The sequence below is a fragment of the Nannospalax galili genome, unplaced genomic scaffold (assembly GCF_000622305.1).
Source record: "Nannospalax galili isolate Female #2095 unplaced genomic scaffold, S.galili_v1.0 scaffold543, whole genome shotgun sequence".
Lineage (NCBI taxonomy): Eukaryota > Metazoa > Chordata > Mammalia > Rodentia > Spalacidae > Nannospalax > Nannospalax galili.
In genome coordinates this window covers 1,824,907-1,843,997 of record NW_008352270.1, presented here as the reverse complement: position 1 = coordinate 1,843,997, position 19,091 = coordinate 1,824,907, and the positions used below count along the sequence as shown (strand labels likewise).

General features: G+C 41.4%; 1 protein-coding gene and 1 non-coding gene across 2 annotated transcripts in view; both read left to right on the top strand.

Moving 5' to 3' along the window:
• The first annotated feature begins 75 nt into the window (after positions 1-75).
• Positions 76-173, top strand: LOC115067004. Its single transcript, XR_003846442.1, has one exon. It is a non-coding gene; the product is annotated as a small nucleolar RNA U13 (small nucleolar RNA).
• Positions 174-11,779: 11,606 nt separating this feature from the next.
• Efcab2 (EF-hand calcium binding domain 2) overlaps positions 11,780-19,091 on the top strand; it is a gene marked incomplete in the record, with an annotated part of 115,802 nt that continues 108,490 nt past the window's right edge. Inside the window, 1 exon segment of the mRNA XM_029554114.1 lies at positions 11,780-11,868. Within this exon segment, the coding sequence (XP_029409974.1) occupies positions 11,838-11,868 (31 nt within the window).

Genomic DNA, 19,091 nt, shown 5'->3' with positions numbered 1-19,091 from the left:
ATACCTATCTATTGCTATAGACATTTAGTGATAGAGACACAGTCACTTGACACAGCATCTTGATGCAATCAAGAAATCGTCTGGTAAGGTGTGATGATTGGATTTTCATGCCATTGTGTGAGATGTGCCTTCCTCAGACCTTGTTATGACATTGGCTTGTTGCTTGTCTGTGGTGGAAAAGAAAGATGGAGGAGGAGGAAGAGGAGGAGAAAGAAGAGGAAGAGGAGGAGAGAAAGTAAATACAACGTGTCTGTTGCTTCTATTGCTGTGACCTGTATTAGTTACTTTTCTGTTCCTGTAGTAAACACCAAGATCAAAAGCAACTTAAGGAAGAAAAAGGCTATTTTTAGCTTATGGTTCCAGAGGGGTAGAGTCCATAATGGTGGTAGGAATGACAGTGGGCAAGGCTAGACTTGGCAGCAGGAGTTGGTGGCTCAGAGAGAGAACAGGAAGTGGGGTGAGGCTAGAAACCCTCAGGGTTTGCTCCCAGTGGCTTACTTCCTCCAGCAAGGCTGTATAACCTCTGAAATAACACCACCAACTGGGGACCAAGTGTTCAAATACATGAGCCTATGAAGGTCATTTCTCATTCAAACCACCACATAACCCAAAAGGTTTTCCAGTACACTTTTTGTAAGTTGGAGTACACTGTGTAACAATGAGAAGAGTAGAAGAGTATAGTAAATACATGAACTAGTAATGCTTATTATTCCTATAGCATTACATACTATACATAATTCTATTCCCACACATTTATCTTACTGGCATGCTGTAGACTTACACTAGTATCACCAAATCATCATCACCATCATCATCTTCATTGTTTGTACCACTATGCTAAACATCACTAGGTGATAGGAAATTTTCAGCTCTGTATTAGTCAGGCTTCTTGTTGCTGTGACCAAGCCTCCAATACATAAACCTTTTGGGGGTCTCCCTCATATCCAAACTATAACAAACTCCACTATAATTTTATGGGATCACCATCATATGTGAGGGCTGTCATTACACAGTGTACACCTGTTTTTTCATCATCTAAGATATTTTCCCTTTGTGCTCCAAGAGCCTCCTGTGCTTTATTAATTTTACAAACTTGAGGAAGAAAAATTAATCACAGTCCTGGCAGCACTGGCATGGAAGGGTGAAGAGCAACATGTGCTAGGTGCCAGGGACACCCTCTTACTCTCTCAGAGAGTCAAGAATGTTGAGTCAGGGGCTGTGCCTGGGAAAACGTCCTAAGATTCCACAGCTTTTTTTTTTTTTTTTTTTTGGTCTTTTTGAGACAGGGTCTAAAGGGGTACGCCACTATGCCCGGCTGATTCCACCGCTTTTATAACTTCTGCATCTGCAAATTTTATCACTAGTTCTTTTCCTCCAGACCAGTAGTTTCAAATCCTTCAAGCATTAAAAACAACTACGCGGCTGTAAGTAAGGGTAGCAAGGACCATGGCAGTTTGGAGGACTGGAATGCCCAGCTCCTTCACAGCCTCTCTTCTTAACCTGGGGAGATGAAGCTAAGACCCTGGGCTTGACACAGTGGAAAAGAGAGAATTCCAGAGTGAGGTTAAGCAGAATCTCTCAGAAGAGGCTCTGGGAGCTGAGTGGTAAACAGAGACGTTTCTCCTATTTATTCCTGGTTTCCTCATCTTTAACTTGGGAGTCACCTTGGTACATTCCTCACAAAACTACTGTGATGATGATGTGAGGCTGTCCATGTGAGATTCTGGCAGTGTTCCTAAGCATTGTGGATGTGAGGGTCATCTAGACCCAATGGAATTCAACCCAGCTGTATATCAAGGGAGAACTGCAGATTGCATCCACATCCAAAATAGTAAACCATCTTTGTCTCCATTTTATAGATGGAGAAACTGAGGTTACATGTTAGAAGATATTACATTTCCAAACACTTATAGCTGGGCTGGGAACATAGCTCAGAGGGAGGGTGCTTGTTTAGCTGTCTCCAGGCCCTGGGTTGGATCCCCAATGCTGTAAAACAAATAAGCAAATAAACAATTTCAAAACAAAGTGATGGAACTAATGAATAGTGGGTTGAGATTAAATTCTGGATCCCTTTGCCTCATAAGACCAGATTCTTAGTTTTCCTTGAAGTGCTATCTCTGAATGTAAATGTTAACATAAATTAAACTTTATTTTAAAGATTTGTGTTTGGAGCTGCAATCAAGAAAATAACCTAAGCCAATTAGTTGAACAGTTTTATTTTTTCTCTACTTGCACAGTTGAGGGGAAGAGGTTGTTTAAGTGCAGTGGTTACTTTTCTATTGCTGTGATAAAATACCATGACCAGAAACAACTTAATGATGAGTTGATTTTGGCTTACTGCTCCGGAGGGCTAGACATCCACACAGGAAGCAGAGAGCAAACTGGAAGTGGGGAGAGGCTAGAAACTCTCAACGCCTACCCCCAGTGACTATTTCCTTTAGAAAAGCTCAACATCCTAAAAAGTTCCATGACCTCCCCACACACTGCCACCAACTGGGGCCTGTGGAGGACATTTTTCATTCACACCACCACAGTAAACAATCATAAACATTTATTGAACCTTTGGGTCAGCCACCATGCTTCATCTTTAAGGTCTCCATACTCTATTTATTTATTTATTTACTTACTTACTTACTTACTTACTTACTTATGCAGGGCTAAAGATCAGACCCAAGGCTTCACACATGCTAGGCAAGCATTCTACCACTGAGCCACACTCTCAGACTTATTACTATTATTAGACTATTATTACTTTAAAAAAAGTTTACATGTATTTTGTCTGTTTAGTGTATGTGTACACGTGCATGCCAGAGTACACATATGGAGGTCAGAGGACAACTTGCTGGAGTTGGTTCCATCATACACAGTCCAGGGATTGAACTGAGATCCTGAATCTTGGCAGCAAATACCTTTACCTGCTGATCCATCTCACTGACCCCACTGTTACTACAGACATTGTCAATTCTGGCAGCAAGCACCTTTCCCTGCTGATCTGTCTAGGCAGCCCCACTGTTACTATTTTATAGCACATGGGTCTCTTTATTGAAGGGAGTTGAGAATGGCCAGTATGTGTTTGGGGGAGGAAAGGAGCAGCTGAATCCCACAGACCCTGCATTTCTTGGGAGCCCCCACCTCCGCACCTCTCTGGACTTCCCTTTGAACAGAGAGCAGAGGAGCCAGCTCTTCTAGATCAGCCAGTCTCATTCTTGGTGTATAAAGGACAGAGACTTAGCAAAGGAGCTGCTTAGGAACTGGAACTGTGGAAGCAATGAATGAAACGGCCATTTGCTGTGTCACTGTGCATTTTAAAGTGAAACAGAAAGAAACTGTTGTTTTGGGGAGAAATGACCATGGGTGTGACTTTTCCTACATGCTGTGGTTTTGTGCAAGGCTTGCTTCCAAGCTGCCCAAGTTCTATAGGCTGGCTTCCTGCACGCAGCCTCTGTGGACACTGAAACTATCTCTGGTCTTGAAAATGTTCTTGTCCAGGGCTACGACTTTGAGTTCTCCTTCTCAACAGAGGCCTGAAATCTCCGTCTGTAGATGGGAAGGAGAAAGGAGCCACTGTCTGGCTAGGCCGGCCGTTTGAATCATTGTCCGTCCCAGCAGGACAGAGTACATGCCACTGTCTGCTTCCTTTTAAAGTCTCTAAGCGTTCTGCCAGATGATTTGCTTCATGTTTTGAAGCAGATTAAAAAAAAAAAAAACAAAAACACAAGGAGAGGTGACTAATTCTGTGGAGAACTTTTGCCTTTAACATTCTTCTCTGAACAGTCTGGCTACTAATTAGGATCTACCAATGATACAAAGAAGCAATGTAGCCCATTGGGGCTGGAATCCATACCAGATACCTAACTAGCTACAATACCACAAGCATACCATGTATATAATGATGCTGTCCTTTCACCTGTAAAACAGGAGTACAAGTATCAGCCTTGTAAGGATTGAAAAAGAAGTGCATACCAAGTATTTCACATAGCTTAACTGAAAGTCCTTTTAATTTATTGTATGTGTATGTGTTTTGCCTGCATGTATGTAGATATACCCATCTGTGCAATGCCCATAGAGGTCAGAAGAGGATGTCTGATCCCTTGGAACTGGAGTTTCAGATAGTTTGCTAGCTGCCATGTGGGTGGTGGAAACTGAACTCAGGTCCTCTATAAGAGCAACCAGTGCTCTTAACTGCTGAGTCATCTCTCTTTGCACCCCCCCCCCTTTATTTTTGACACGGCCTCCTGTAGTCTAGGCTGGCCTCAGACTTCAAGAATGACCTTGCAATTCTGATAATCTTGCCTCTACCTTTCTAGTACTTGGAATGCAGGGATACACTACCATGCCTGGTTTATCGGGTATTCAGGATTTGAACCCAGGGTTTTGTCCATGTGAGGAAGGCATTCTACAAACCTAGCTATATCGCCAGCATGAAAAGTACTGTTTTTAATATAGCTCTGTCATAAAACCGTATCTTTACTGTGCTGTGTTGGGTATGTGGTTCTAAGGGCTTAAACTCAGTCTTTTGCATGCTAAGCCCATGATATACCAGTGAGCTATATCTCTTGCCCACTGTGCTGCCTTCTGATAAGACTTTCCTTTTGAGATCTCAGGGTCAGGTTAATGACCTACTGGTGGGGTGGTATGGACATTCTTGATGCCAATCATCTAGGAAGGGATGTGCCCTCACTTAGGAAACTGGAATTAGACCAGAGTAGTAGATGCTCCTCTCTTATTGTCCTGTGTCTGATGCTCCTGGAATCTAGACATGTGAAGTCACACATGCTTAGTAAGCCACACATGCTTAGTAAGGCTTAATCATAGCGAAGTAGGAAGCTAGAGGGGCTATGCACTGAAGATGATCAGCTATGTCATAGAAACTAGGCCATATGTCCTACAGGCAGCAGTTGGTAATAGTGAAGAGCATCCTGGAGTTAGCCCATCCTCTGTGTTAGTGTTTGATATTCCATCCTCTGTGGACAGTTAGGGTTTGATATTCATGGGTCCTCTCCTATCTGAAATCCACTGGGAACAGAGGGTTTCCTTGCAAATTCATTAAAACTTTTCAAAGCTTTTAGTTATAATAGACTCTCACAAAAACTCCTAAGATACAGGATTAGACCTTCATTTCTACTTTTCTAAGTTAACTAAAATTTAAAAAGACTAACATGGGTCAGATGTGGTGGCAACATCTTTAGTTTTATTACTTGGAGGTGCATGGTCACATGACTTACATTGGCACCTGAGGTCAGTAAAAGGTGATGCCCCAGAAAAACTCAATCAATTCCAGTTACCCATGGTCAATCACAGCCAAAAAAAAAAAAAACATTAAATGGAAATTCTAGAAATAAATAATATATAGGTTTTAAACTGTGTGCATCCTCTGAGTAGTGTGTCACCGTTTTGTGCTGGAATACAAATCCGATCTTTTCAGCGTATCAACATTATATATGCTACCCACTCATTTACTCAGTAGCCATCCTGGTTATCAGATTGCCTGTCATGGTCTTACAGTGTTGTTCCAATAACCTTTATTGAACTTCTAATGGCTCCCAAGTGTAAGAGTAACAATGCAATTCAGATATGCCAAAGATGGCTATAAAGTGCTTTTACTTTATATTTTCTGAAACAGGATCTCACTATATAGCTCTGGCTGGCCCAAAAATTGATATATAAACCAGGCCGGCCTTGAAATGTATGCCTCCCTAGGGCTGGGATTAAAGATGTGTGCCACTATGCCTGGCTTTTTATCTTATTTTAAATTTTAAAAGAATATTTATTAATTTTATGAGTGTTTTGCCTGAATGCATGTAAATGCACCACGTACATACAATGACCAGCAGAGTCCAGAAGTGGGTGTCAGATCCCTGGAATTGGAGTTATAGATGGTTGTCAATTGCCATGGGGGTGCTGGGACTCAAACCCAGGTCCTCTGTAGAAACAGCAAGTGTTCTTAACTGCTGAGCTATCTCTAGGGCTCCTATTTTTTTAAAAATTTTAATTGTGTGTACATTGAGTGTGGGTATGTGCATATAAGTTCAGGTACCTGCAGAGGCCAGAGGCACTGAATGTCCCTAGAGCTGGAGTTACAAACAGTTGCTACCACCCCAAATGGATAATGGGAGTTGAAGTAGGATCCTCTGGAAGAGCAGTACATGCTCTTAACTGTCAAGCCATCTCTCTATCTCTGAAAGTGCTTTCTTTAAGAGATAAAAATTCCCAGGGGGCATGATAGCACATTGTCTTTACTCCCAGCATGCAGGAGGCAGAGGCATGTGGATCTCTCTGAGTTCAAGGCCAGCCTGGTCTACATAGTGAGTTCCAGGCCAGCTGGGGCTACAGGGAGACTTTGTCTCAAAAAGACCAAAAAAAAAAAAAAAAAAGATAAAAATTCTCAGCAAGGAAAGAAATCATGTTGCAGTTGCTAAGATCTATGTATCATAGGTTGGTATGCATAAGAAAAAATCTTCCATGATATAGTATGTGGTTCAGCACTCTCAGTTTCAGACATCCCCTAAGGTCTTGAACATATCTCTTGGAAAGGGGAAGGCTACCATCCCTTTCAATCACCACCCTAGGAAAGCAGACATGGTGCCAAGATTCTTTGGACTACCATTCGCATTATTGATTCTACTCATCCTTCCTCTCTACTCACATCTTAGATAATAAAATGAATTTTAGTACATTTATTGTTGTATGTGTGTGGGTACAGGTGTTCCACAGCATGGGTGTGGAGTTCAGAGGACAACTTACAGAAACTGGTTCTCCTATTCTACCATGTGGATCCTAGGGATTGAACTAAGGCTGTCAGGCTTGGCAGCAAGTGTCTTTACCTGCTGAACCATCTCACTGTCCCCACAATGAATTTTATAAAGAAGACACAGGCCTGGGGAGATAGTTCAGTTGGTAAAGTTTTACCAACTTTACTTACTTTACAACTTACTTTGTAAGCACAAGAACTTGAATTTGACCTCTAGAGCCTAAGTAAAACAAAACAAAACAAAACCAGGCATAGTGATGTGCTCTTGTAATCCTGGTGCTGTGGAGGTAGAGGCAGGTAGATCCCTGGGGTATGCTGGCTAGCGAGTCTCTAGTCTTCTTGTTGAGGTCCTGGCCACTGAGAGATCCCATCTCAAAAAACAATATGCACAACTGTGAAGACTGACACTCCAGGTTGTCCTCTGGCCTCCACACACACACAGTTGTACATGAAGCCCCTGCCGCCTCCATGCACCCATGCAACCCTCCTCCCACATACATAAAAAAGAATCATTTTCTGTATTTCTTGTGGGCAGGGTACTGTTGCCTGTCTGAACAGATTTTAACTCAGTGTAAATTCAAGCATGTAGAAGGTTATTGCCTGTCTCTCTCCACCTGATCCCACAGAACACAACTAATCAAATAAATGCCACTATGTAAACCTATACACTTGCTTCTCTGACTTCGCTCTACTAATGTGCCATAATGTCCATCAGCGGAATAAAAAAAATCTTATGATTTTGAATTTCTAAAAATTACCAAGATAAGTGTTTTAGTAGCATAAAATATTATGAAGTTACCCAAATTATGTTCCAGAAACAAAATACAAGGAAAAAAAAAAAAAAAAAAAAAAGAACCACATACAACCCTCAAATCGATTGTGGTTTGCCATTTGTCCAAGTCAAAGTAATAACATTTTAAGAGTTAAGGGGCTGGAGAGATGGCTCTGTGGTTGAGTGCTGGCTGCTCTTCCAGAGGATCTCAGTTTGGTTCCTGGCAACTAACAACTGTCTGTAACTCTTGTTCCTGGGGATCTGATGCTCTCTTATGGCCTCTGTGTGCATTGTACAACACGGGCGCACTTACACACATGAAGGTAAAACACTCAGACACATAAAATAAAAATAAAAATTTAAAAAGTAAAGAGTTAAAAGTACAATTTAATCAGTAGTCAGGTTTTCATAGAAAAAGGTTGAGTGATAAATATGAGCATAATCCACATGGCTACTCATTAGCATGGCAATTCTGGAGTTTACTTGGAAATCCATTTTCTTTTTGGTCTTTTTTGACCAGGGTCTCCTGTAGCCCCAACTGGCCTGGAACTTACTATGTAAATCAGGCTGCCCTTGAACTCACAGAGAGCTGCCCGTCTCTGCCTCCTGAGTGCTGGGACTAAAGGCCTGTACCATCACGCCAGGTTGGAAATCAATTTCATCTGTGGAAAGTTTTCCAAAGTAATTATATACTTTTATGTTGAATTGCTAATTGGCCATTGAAAAGTTTGTATTAAGTATCAAATATGTGCTCCAATGAGGCTAGGTACTGCGGATATGCATAAGACTTGGCTCCTGTCTTCAAATCTAGGAGGGATTACATGCATTAAATCTATTTTTTTTTGTGCTGGCAATTATAACATTGCTTTATTTAATATACTTATAATCTAACTTCATCTTATAAATGCAACTGTAAAAAATAACATGTACAAATTTGATTTAAAGAAATAATTTTAAGGAACTTTTTAGAAATAATACTTTTGTAAAAGATTTGAAAAAAATTCCTCTAAAGTTTCGTATACAATATATATTAATCATATCCATCCACCACTACCTCCCTCCAATTCCCCCTAGGGCCCCTACTCCACATTGCTCAAACAGTATTTTATTTTTCTTTTTCAGACAGTCTCCCTGTGGTTCCAGCTGGCCTGGAACTTGCTATGTAGACCAGGCTGGCCTTGAACTTGGAACAATCCTCCTATCTCAGTCATCAAGGGCTGTGACTATAGGTGTGAACTACTACACCTGGCTCAACTGTTTATTATTTATTTAAAGCTTAATGATTTTTTAAAGAAGTTATTACTATTACTGTATAATAGTGTGTATGTATGATATATGTGAGTGCAGTCACTTGCATGCATAGGCATGCATGTGGAAGTTAAAGTACAACGTTTCAGAGTCAATTTTCTCCTTCTTCCTTTACATGGGATCTGGAGAGAACTCAAGTTGTCTGACTTGTGTAGGAAGCACTTTTACCTGTTAAGCATCTCAAAGTCTGACGTAAGGGTTTTGAAATGGTATCCTGTAGCCCATGCTGGCCTATTTTCCCCCTTCTTTTTGCTGGTGTTGCAGACTGAACTCAGGGCCTTCTGAATGGTAAGCATGCACCTTTTACTACTGAGCTATACCCCCAGCTCCCATCTTGACTTTGAATTCACTGAGTTGAGACAAGCCTTGAACTCATAATCCTCCTGCCTCTACCTCTCAAGTATCAGGGTTACAGGCATGAGCTACCATGTCTGGCTTAAGGTATGTTTTAAATGTCCTTTAGGAATTCAAAGAAGTACAGATAAATATGATTTAGAACAACTTAAAATATTTTATTGAATAGTTTAGTAAACTATATAAAAACTAGGGGATGGCATAATGGCTCAGGAGGTAAAGGTGCTTGCTGCCAAGCCTGACTACCTGAGTTCAATCCCTGCATCCCACATGGTGGAAGGAGAGAAGTGATTCCCACAAGATAACCTCTGGGGGCTGGAGAGAAGGCTCAGTGGTTAAAATCAGAACTTGCTCTTGTAGAGGACCCAAGTTCAATTCACAGAATCTACATGGTGGCTTACAACCGTCTACAACTCCAGCTCCAGGGAATCTGATGTCCTCTTCTGGCCTCTATGAGCACCAAGCATGCATATGGTGCACATACGTACATGTAAGCCTAACACTTAGACACATAAATCTTAAAAATAAAGTCCTCTGACTTCCACCTATGCACCTGGGGCATGTGTACTGACACACATAAATGTAATAGCCGGGCATAGTGGCACACGCCTTTAATCTCAGCACTTGGGAGGCAGAGGTAGGCGGATCTTTGTGAGTTCAAGGCCAGCCTGGTCTACATAGTGAGTTCCAGGGCAGCTGGGGCTACAGGGAGACCCCGTCTCAAAAAGACAAAAAAAAAAAAGTAATAAAAAAATAAAGGCCAGGCATGGTGGCACATACCTTTAATCCCAGCACTTGGGAGGCAGAGGCAGGGAAATCTCTGTGAGTTCAAGCCAGCCTGGTCTACATAGTAAGTTCCAGGCTAGCTGGGGCTACAGGGAGACCCTGCCCCAAAAAAGACTTAAAAAAAAAGTAACTAATTTTATGTACAAATGCTTAGATAAGGATTCTATTTTATTAACATTTACTATTGATACTTTTAGTGATACAAAAATATAATGCAAAAGGAAAACCTGTCTTACAATAAATTTGCTGAATCTGGGCCTCTTAACAAAGTCATCGTGAATACTGAGTCTTGTCTTAGTTTTTAAGACATGTATTATTTCAAATCAGAGGTGAGCCTGTGCACCTGGCATTCTAGTTACTTGTGGAGGCTGAAACAGTAGGATCACCTGAGCCCAGGAGTTTAAGACCAGCTTGGGCAACCTAGAGAAACTCCTCTTACAAAATACCAAAACAAACAATATGTGTGTGGGTTGAGCCAGAAAAATTGTGCTACACACTGGGACATATGTGGATGAATAAAGCAGTTCCCTTTCCTCAAGAAGTTATAGTTTGGTAGAAATCAATCAACCAACCAACAAAACCACTATAAATCATTCTGAGGTCTGTGAAGACAGAACCACAGAGCCTCGAGGAGAGGGAAAGGTTCCCTGCAATAGGGACACGTCAATTACTACAATTGCTTCAAAGCTCTTCATAACCTACAGGGAGACTAAATGGATCACACGACAAAGTGAAGCTAATAATTACTCTTCTGTATTTGGGGATGTTAAGAATTTACTATGCACACTTGGATTTACAAGTATCTTCAAATCTGCACCATCTTGTAATCATTCAATGGTTTATATTCATTTTTTGTAGACTGAAGAACATAGCACCAAATGGTAGAAAAACCTGTAATTAAGAGTTGGTTTGCTCTGGGGTTCACTCAGATTGTAATAGTACAATTAATAAAAAGTATCACTAAAAAACTAAATACAAATACCTTGTATTATGAAGGCCTCAACACTTAGTTTGACTTTTATAACGTCTTTAAATTAGTACACATATACACTGAAATAGCATCAAAATTTGTTTAAAAGTAGATAACTTGTTTGAGCCACATCACTGGGTATTGTAAAGCTGTTTTCCAAAAAGGAAACTATCCTAGTATATTGAGTATTCCAAAACATTAACAGCATGTCACAGTTGAAAAAATTTCAGGAAATCAAGATTCAAAATTCCCACTTTAACTCTGGCCACAGGTCACATTAAATTGCACAAGCCACATTTTCAACGTGTCTAACACTAAGCCTGGGCAGGCACTTTTTTTTTGTTTGTTTGTTGCTATGAGAACCCTCTATTTTGTATCAGAAATTGCAGCCTTGACGACGCAGTGTTTGCACCTATTTTTGCACATGTTTCTCCCCAGCGTTTCCTCTCCTCTTAGTGATCATGGAGGTCCGGCTGCTGCTTGTACCCGGCCCATGTCTGTTTTTCGTCCCAGTCCTCTAGATTTCGAGGTGGCTTTGTCAGGGAGGGGGCGACCCAGGAGCCCTGGAAGGACCAGGTTTGCATAGGTGAATCTGCAGTTAGAATGGTAAATTAAAAACCAAAGTAAATAAATAAATAATGGAGCATGCCACGTCCTCCGACCAGAAGAGGGGAAGCGCGATGCGAGTCAGTTACAACAGAAGGAGGGGGGGGGGGCTTCGGAACCTTATTAATAAGTGACTCCCCTGGGCCCAAAGAACGCGGGCTTCGGTTCCGAGGGGAAAGCTGGGCAACCGGGGCGGAAGCAGGAGGGAGGCTACCCGCAGAGAGGATTCCTCCGCCAGGACCCGCAGGGTTTCTGATGATCGTCTCCCAGGAGACGAGCTCCACACCAAGATGGCGGAGGAAAAGGAGCGGGAAAGCCCAGGTAGGAAGGCTTCATCCATGTCGCATTCCGCCGCGACCCGCGGAGCGCCGCCCGGCCTCCATCTTGAGCCTTAAGGCAGGAAGGGATTGAGCTGAGGAGCGGTGGCCTCCACCATGGCCTCCCCGGCCCAGTCTCCCACCGCGCCCGGCCCCGCCCCGCCCTCTCCATCCTCGGCGTTCCCGCCCCTCCGTCCTCCCACCCCCCTTCCCGGCCCGCGCGGGCTAGGTGGTGGGGGAAGCTGATAATGGCGTCCTTGTTCCCGCAGCCTCCACACCGTCTCGTGAGGTCTCGGTGCCGCGGGCGCATTCCCAACTCAGAGTTCTGGGAGGCTGGCCTGGCCGGGGCTGCTCGGGGCCACTTCTGGCCGGATCCTTCCCCGCGGCGCCGAAACCCCGCCCAGCCCCGCCCGGGCCTTCGCTGTCTCCATCTTGCCTCCTCGCGAGGACGGCCTCGAGGTCATGGCCGGGGCCTTACCTTGAACAGACGCGCCGCTCCAGCGGTGTAGGGCCTCACTGAACGAAGAACCACCCCCCCCCAAAAAAAAATTTTTAATAAAGACGGAAAGGGAAGCCAGCGGCCCCAGGTTAAGTGGATGGAGGCTCGAAAACCCCGACTCAGGTTGAACTAGCTGCAAGAGCGTCTAAGTTGTTTCTAGCCCAGCAGTACGTCTTAAAATCCGGTTACCATCTACTGACTTAATAGTAATTGTGTGATAAACAAAAATAAAGCAAGCCCTAGGCTAGTAAAGGGTAAACATTGTAAAAAAGCCATGTTCCACCTTTGTTGCTTTTTTTTTTTTTTTTTTTTTTTTTTTGGCGTGTTCACAGCACACGACCTTTTTACCCCCTCGGTGTGGAACAACTAATATTTACATGAAATGTTTAGTCCGTGGTCATGGTGATCTCAAAGCATCTCAGAAAATCAGGGAAACACAAGACACTGTGCCAGAGACCTTCCTATTGATAACGGGAACTCTGCAGTTTTGACATGGTAAAATTGATTTGAGGAGTTGGGATTATATTACAAATTTTGTGTTTGCTAAGGTATTAAGATTATGTGGTGCTGTTTGAAAAGTGGAAGGTACATTCTAAGAAAAATGTCTTCATCTTTTAGATTAAATAGACTTCCCCAGGAAGCTGATGACTTATTTTTATAATAAATCCTTGCTTATATACTCCAAAAGGGAAAAATCATTAGGAGATAAATTCCTGCTCGTTTAAAAAAATACTTGTTTATGGTAGCACTGGAGGATGCTGCAGATTTTGTTTTTAATCCTTACACCTTTTTTAAAAAGAGCTTTCCTGCTTCCTGATTTCCATATCCAAAAAATTCTTTCTTTTTCTTTTCTTTTTTTCCACAGGATTTTCCTATAGCCCTGGCTGGCGTCAATCTCACAGACACCTGCTTGCCCCTGTCTCTGCCCCTACCCCTGCCCCTGGAGTACTGGAATTAAAGGCCTGTGACACTGCACCTGTCCCTCTTCTCCCTCCCAATACTTTCTATTTAAAATAAGTTGAGAGGAAGGATTCTGTCTATAACTGTAGAAGTAATGATTGTGGAAATCTAATTTCATATATTCAGTTAGCTATATTTAATGCCTGTTTTTTGTTTTGTTCTGTTTTGTTTTGTTTTGGTCTGCTTCTGAGACAGGGCCTCATTATATAGCCCCGTCTGACCTGGAACCCTCTATATAGACTAGGCTGGCCTGGAACTCACAGAGATCTACCTGCTTCTCTCCCTCTTCTGCCTCCCTGAGTGCTGGGATTAAAGGCATGTGCCACCATTTGTGGCTCCTGTTTTTTTGTTTTCAATATTTGTTTTATGTGTATGTGTTGTGCTTGCATATATGTGCACTATGTGTATGCTAGTGCCCACAGAGTCCAGAAGAGGACATTGGAGTCCCTGGAACTGGAGTTACAGATGGTTGTTAGCAGCCACGTGGGTGCTAGGAACCAAACCCTATCTTCTGCAAGAATAATTAGTGCTCTTACCACTGAGCCATCTCTCAAGCCCCTGAAACCATCTGTAACTCCAGTTCTAGCGCACCTCGAGAGCATTGCACTTTATGGGTGTACTTACACACATACAGGCAATACACTCGTACATATAAAATAAAAATAATAAAATATTTCTAAAAATGAGGTGTAAAGGAAGATAAGACCTACAAATGGGAGGTAACTTAACTGGGTTGAATTGTCTTTGTGCCAGACATTATGCTAGCTGGGTTACACACCCTTGTGTATGATAAGGTAGCAGCTTGGTCATTCCCAGGAGATTAACAGAAATGGATCTCACTGCTTGCCTTGAGTGACTTGAATCAGTCTTCATTCTAACATATTTGGGGGTGATCCAGATGCATATTAAAGCTGGAGAAATATTATATACTATATCTTACCATATTCTTCACAGTTTAATGAGTTTAATAGGTCAATAAAGTTTGAAGAACATGAAAGAAAAGAATTTTGCCAGAGGATAGAGACTCACTTTGTATGGATTATCCCATTCCTGTATTTAATTCTTTTTTTTTTTTTTTTTTTTTTTTTTTTTTTTTTGGTTTTTTTGAGGGAGGGTCTCCCTGTAGCCCCAGCTGGCCTGGAACTCACTATGTAGACCAGGCTGACCTTGAACTCACAGAGATCTGCCTGCCTCTGTCTCCCAAGTGCTGGGATTAAAGGAGTGTGCCACCACACCCGGCTTGATTCTTATTTCTGAAGGTTCACACGTTACATGTAGCCAATTAATCAGAATATATCGGATTTGGGGAATTCACCTAAGGTAACTCATGAAACACTTTCATCCATACTTGAACATTTTACTAAATTAAATAGGGATGTGTTGGTATATCCAGAGAACTGGTTGTGGCAGTGAATATAGATACATTGTTCTATGAGTGTTTTTGAAAAAATTGTAATTTAGGGCTGGAGATGTGGCTCAGTGGTTAAGAGCACTGGCTGCTTTTGTAGAGGACCTGGGTTTGATTCCCAGTACCCACATGGCTGCTAACAGCCATCCATAACTCCAGTTCCAAGGGATCTACTGTTCTCTCTTGATCTCTATGAGCATTGCACAACACTGGTGCACTTACATACATGCAGGGAAAACACTCATACACAGAGTGTATGTGAGTTGATGCCATAGTTTTGCAGGTGCCTACAGAGGCCAGAAGAGGCATCAGATTCCTTGGAACTGGAATTACAGAATGTTATTAGCTGCCTTTGGTGGGTGCTAGAAACTAACCTCTGGTTCTCTGAAAGAGCAGTAAGTGATGAATCATTGCTCCAGCCACTCTATGAGTGTTAATCGTTGTGGAGAGTAACTGTATTTCTGAAGCTGCCTGATGAGTAGGAAATCACACAAAAGAAAGATAGCTTGGAGGGTATATCCATTACTCAGTAAAGTCCTAAAAGGGCAAGAATCATTTTTAACTTGTGTGTCTGAGTGCTCAGCTCATAACAGGTATTCAATAAATAGTTGTTGAATTCAGCTGGGCCTACTAGAGCATGCCTTTAATCTCAGTACATGGTGGTAGAGGCAAGTGGATATTTGAGTTCAAGGCCAGCCTGGTCTACATAGTGAGTTCCAGACCAGCCAAGGGGCTACATGATAAGACCCTGTCTCAAAAAAAAAGAAAAGTTGTTAAATTCAGATGATTTGAATTTAAAGGAAAACATTTTATAGATTTTTATTTATTTATTTTTTTAAGACAGGGTCTCCCTGTAGCCCCAACTGGCCTGGAACTTACTATGTAGACTAGGCTGGCCTCGATCTCACAGAGATCCACCTGCCTCAATCTCCCAAGTGCTGAAATTAAGACATGCACCACCATGCCTGGCTTAGGAAAACATTTTATAGATTAACTAGCTATTTTCAAAACATTACTAGTGATTTCTCCAAATCTATTCTTTACCAAAAGTGTATAAAACTAGTTTTAGACTGCTCCCTGCTTCCTTGTAGGTAGCCTATATGCTTCTATTTCATCTAGCTCAACAAATGTGTTTTCGCAGTGCCAGAATAGTTACTGGCATGCCTTTAAGAAGTACAAAACAAAAAAATATTCTTGAGTATTTAAAAATAGCTTGAGTTTTTTTGAAGTCTTTCAAAAACTTATTTTATGTGTGAGTATTCTGCCTGTAGGTAAGTGCATCAGTGTTGTGCAATGCCTGGGGAGACCAGAAGTGCGTGTCAGATCCCCTGGAACTGGAGTTTCAGAACCCCAGTCCTCTGCAAGAGTATCTAGTGCTCTTAACCACTGAGCCATCTCTCTAGACCCCCTAAATCTTAAATTCTTTTAAAATTGTAAAGGAGGATTAAATTTCTGGGTAGGTGTCATATCCAGTTCCTCTTCAATACCTAGGGATTGACTGTGATACAGATATCAGGAATGTTTTGTTGTTGGTGGTGGTGGTTTTTTTTTTTTTTTGGTCTTTTTGAGACAAGTTCTCCCTGTAGCCCCACCTGGACTGGAAACTCACTATGTAGAACAGGCTGACCTTGAACTCACAGAGATCCCCTGCCTCTGCTTCCCAAGTGTGGGGATTAAAGGCATGTGCCACCATGCCCAGTATAGATACCAAGAATGTTTTAAGAAAAAAACTAAGAGAGATATTTTTCAGTGCTATAACAAAGGAGAAAGATTTGCTTTGGCTTCCCATTTTAGAGGTTTCCGTCAGATGACTCCATTGCTCATGGGCAGTGGTGAGGTGGCATATCAGAAAGGAATGGAGAAGCAGAGCTGCTCACTTCATGGCAGCTAAGAAGCAAACAGGAAGAAGAAGGAGCCAAGGCCAAGATAAACCCTTCAAAGGCACATCTTCCAGTAACCTACTTCCTCCACTGGGCCTTACCTTTCACAGTTCTCTTCATTGATCCAGTTGTCTCTGGAAAAGGCCCCAGATACTCCCAGAGGTGTGCTTCATTTATCTTTTGGGCATTTCCCAGTCCCATCAAGTTGATAATTAAGATTAACCATCATAAGGGACTCCCAATTTATAGGAAAATTTACTGGATGATTATATATATTGAAATTGTTGTGCTTATCTGTAGCTTTTTTGTCCAGTAATATAGTTTACTTTTCTTAGCTTAAAAATTTTACATAGCAAAAAAGGAAAAGAATTTAAATGTTAAAATCTAGTTAGTTTTAAATCATTTATCTTTTTTATTGAAAGAGTACTTGAAATGGGATATGAAAACTTCCCATTTCCAGCATTCTTTCAAAAACTTCTTTGTGAAGTTTTATCATTTCTATGAAGTTTCCTCAGCTAGAACATTTTTGTTTTTGATATTTTTCCTTCTGGTTTTGTTTAAATGGGTAATTTCTAAAATTTATTTTTATTATTTTATGTGTATGAGTGTATTGCCTGCATGTATGTGAGTGCACCCATGTCATGCAATGCCTCATGTCCCTAGTCCCCCCCCCCCCCCCCGCACCGGTGTCTGACATTAAAGGACACTGAGAAAACAGGAAATAAAACCCTGGCATTCTAGGAGCTGGAGGGTATTAGTGTGTGCTTGACATGAAACCTAGGGCTAAGAAAAATCCAAGTCCAGTTGCTCTAAACAGTCGTTGATCATATATGATGCACTTGTGCATATTTCTGAGATCATTTAATAACTTTTCTTCCTGCTTTAGACAGCATAAACACCCAAGTGGAAACTAAACAAAGAAGAAAACTTTTTTTTTTTTTAAACACAGTCTCACTGCGTTATTCCTGCCTAACTAATGTTAATATTGGGATCTAATTTACTTCCTCTATTTTTGTTTTTTTTTTCTTTTTTGAGACAGGGTCTCATAATATAATCTGGCTGGTCCGGAACTCTGTGTAGACCAGACTAGCTTTGAACTCACAGAGAATCTTCCTGTGTCTGCTCCTAGTCTGCCTAGACTAATTCAGAAGTTTTGGAAATTGAGGTTAGGTATGTGGCTCAGTTGTAGAGGACTTATATAACAATGCAAGTTCTTGGGCTCAATTCCTAGTCCTCCAAAAAGAAGAAGGAGAAGGAGGGGGAGGGAGAGGGGAAGAGGAAGAAGAGGAGGAGAAGAAAAAGGACTTTTAAATGATTTAGAGGGGAAAAAAACTGAAATTTATCTGTATACTAATTTATAGAATTTCTTTAAAAATTTCTAGAATATCCAAAATGAAAAAAATTGAATGGACAATGAGCTACTGCTTTACACACTTTAGGGTGCCTGGTATACTAAAAACTGAAAGAAGACATTAAGAGAGGATGTAATACATATTACATGGATAGATGAGGAAAAACTGGCCAGCAGAAACAAGGAAAATAGATGTAAGTTTGTAGAGAAGGGAGCCAAAAAGAACCAAAGCGATTTGAGTTGAAAGGTTTGAGACCAGGGCAGCAGCCATCCATGAAGCCATGTCTATGGAGTGAGATGCCCAACATAGGAATTTTGGATAGAATTCATAAGTCAAGTGGTTAGGTCTCCCATCCCTTAGAGTAACCAGGTCTGGACCACTCACCTTCTATCCATGCTGAAGCCTGGAGGCTTCCCCTCTGTACACTTCAACTCTCTGATTTAAAGACCCAGGACTTGATACCTGGCATAGCTGATGGTAGGGGATGGCCAATGTGCCATTATTATTATGATCATCTTTGATGCAGTAGGTGGCATATTCTGTCTTCAATTTTGTCAATTGTCAGTAATGCCTGCTGCAGCATTTTCCCCAGTACAGATTTCCGTACAGAATCACACACTGCATTTAATTGACTCATGTCTTTTGTTTCATTTGATCTAGAGAAGTACATATGTGTTTCTTTGTCATGCTATTGTTCAACATTGTTTCAGAAAGGATTCTCATTGTCTTTAGAAATTTATAACTTCTTTATACTTCTAGTGTTCTCACCTATCCTTGGAGCCAGAGAAGTGATAAGCCAGTGGACAACCTTTTTTTTTTTTTTTTCAACAGGGGCTCATGTAACCTAGGCTGGCCTTAAATTCACTGTGTTCCAAGGATGACCTTGAACTTCTGATTGTCCTGTGTCTACTTCAATTTCTTGATGCATATTCCTCTGCATTTGTTGGATTATTGCAAAAACTTCTAACTGGTTTACTTGTTTCATTTACCATGATGAAAATCTGCTTATCTGATTTGGATTTCTTATCTAAAATCCTTATTTGCCTTGTACTTACAATAGTTTGAACTCTCTGGCAAAACAAACTAGATGGTCTTATTCCTCAGTTGTTTTTTTTTTTTTTTTTTTTT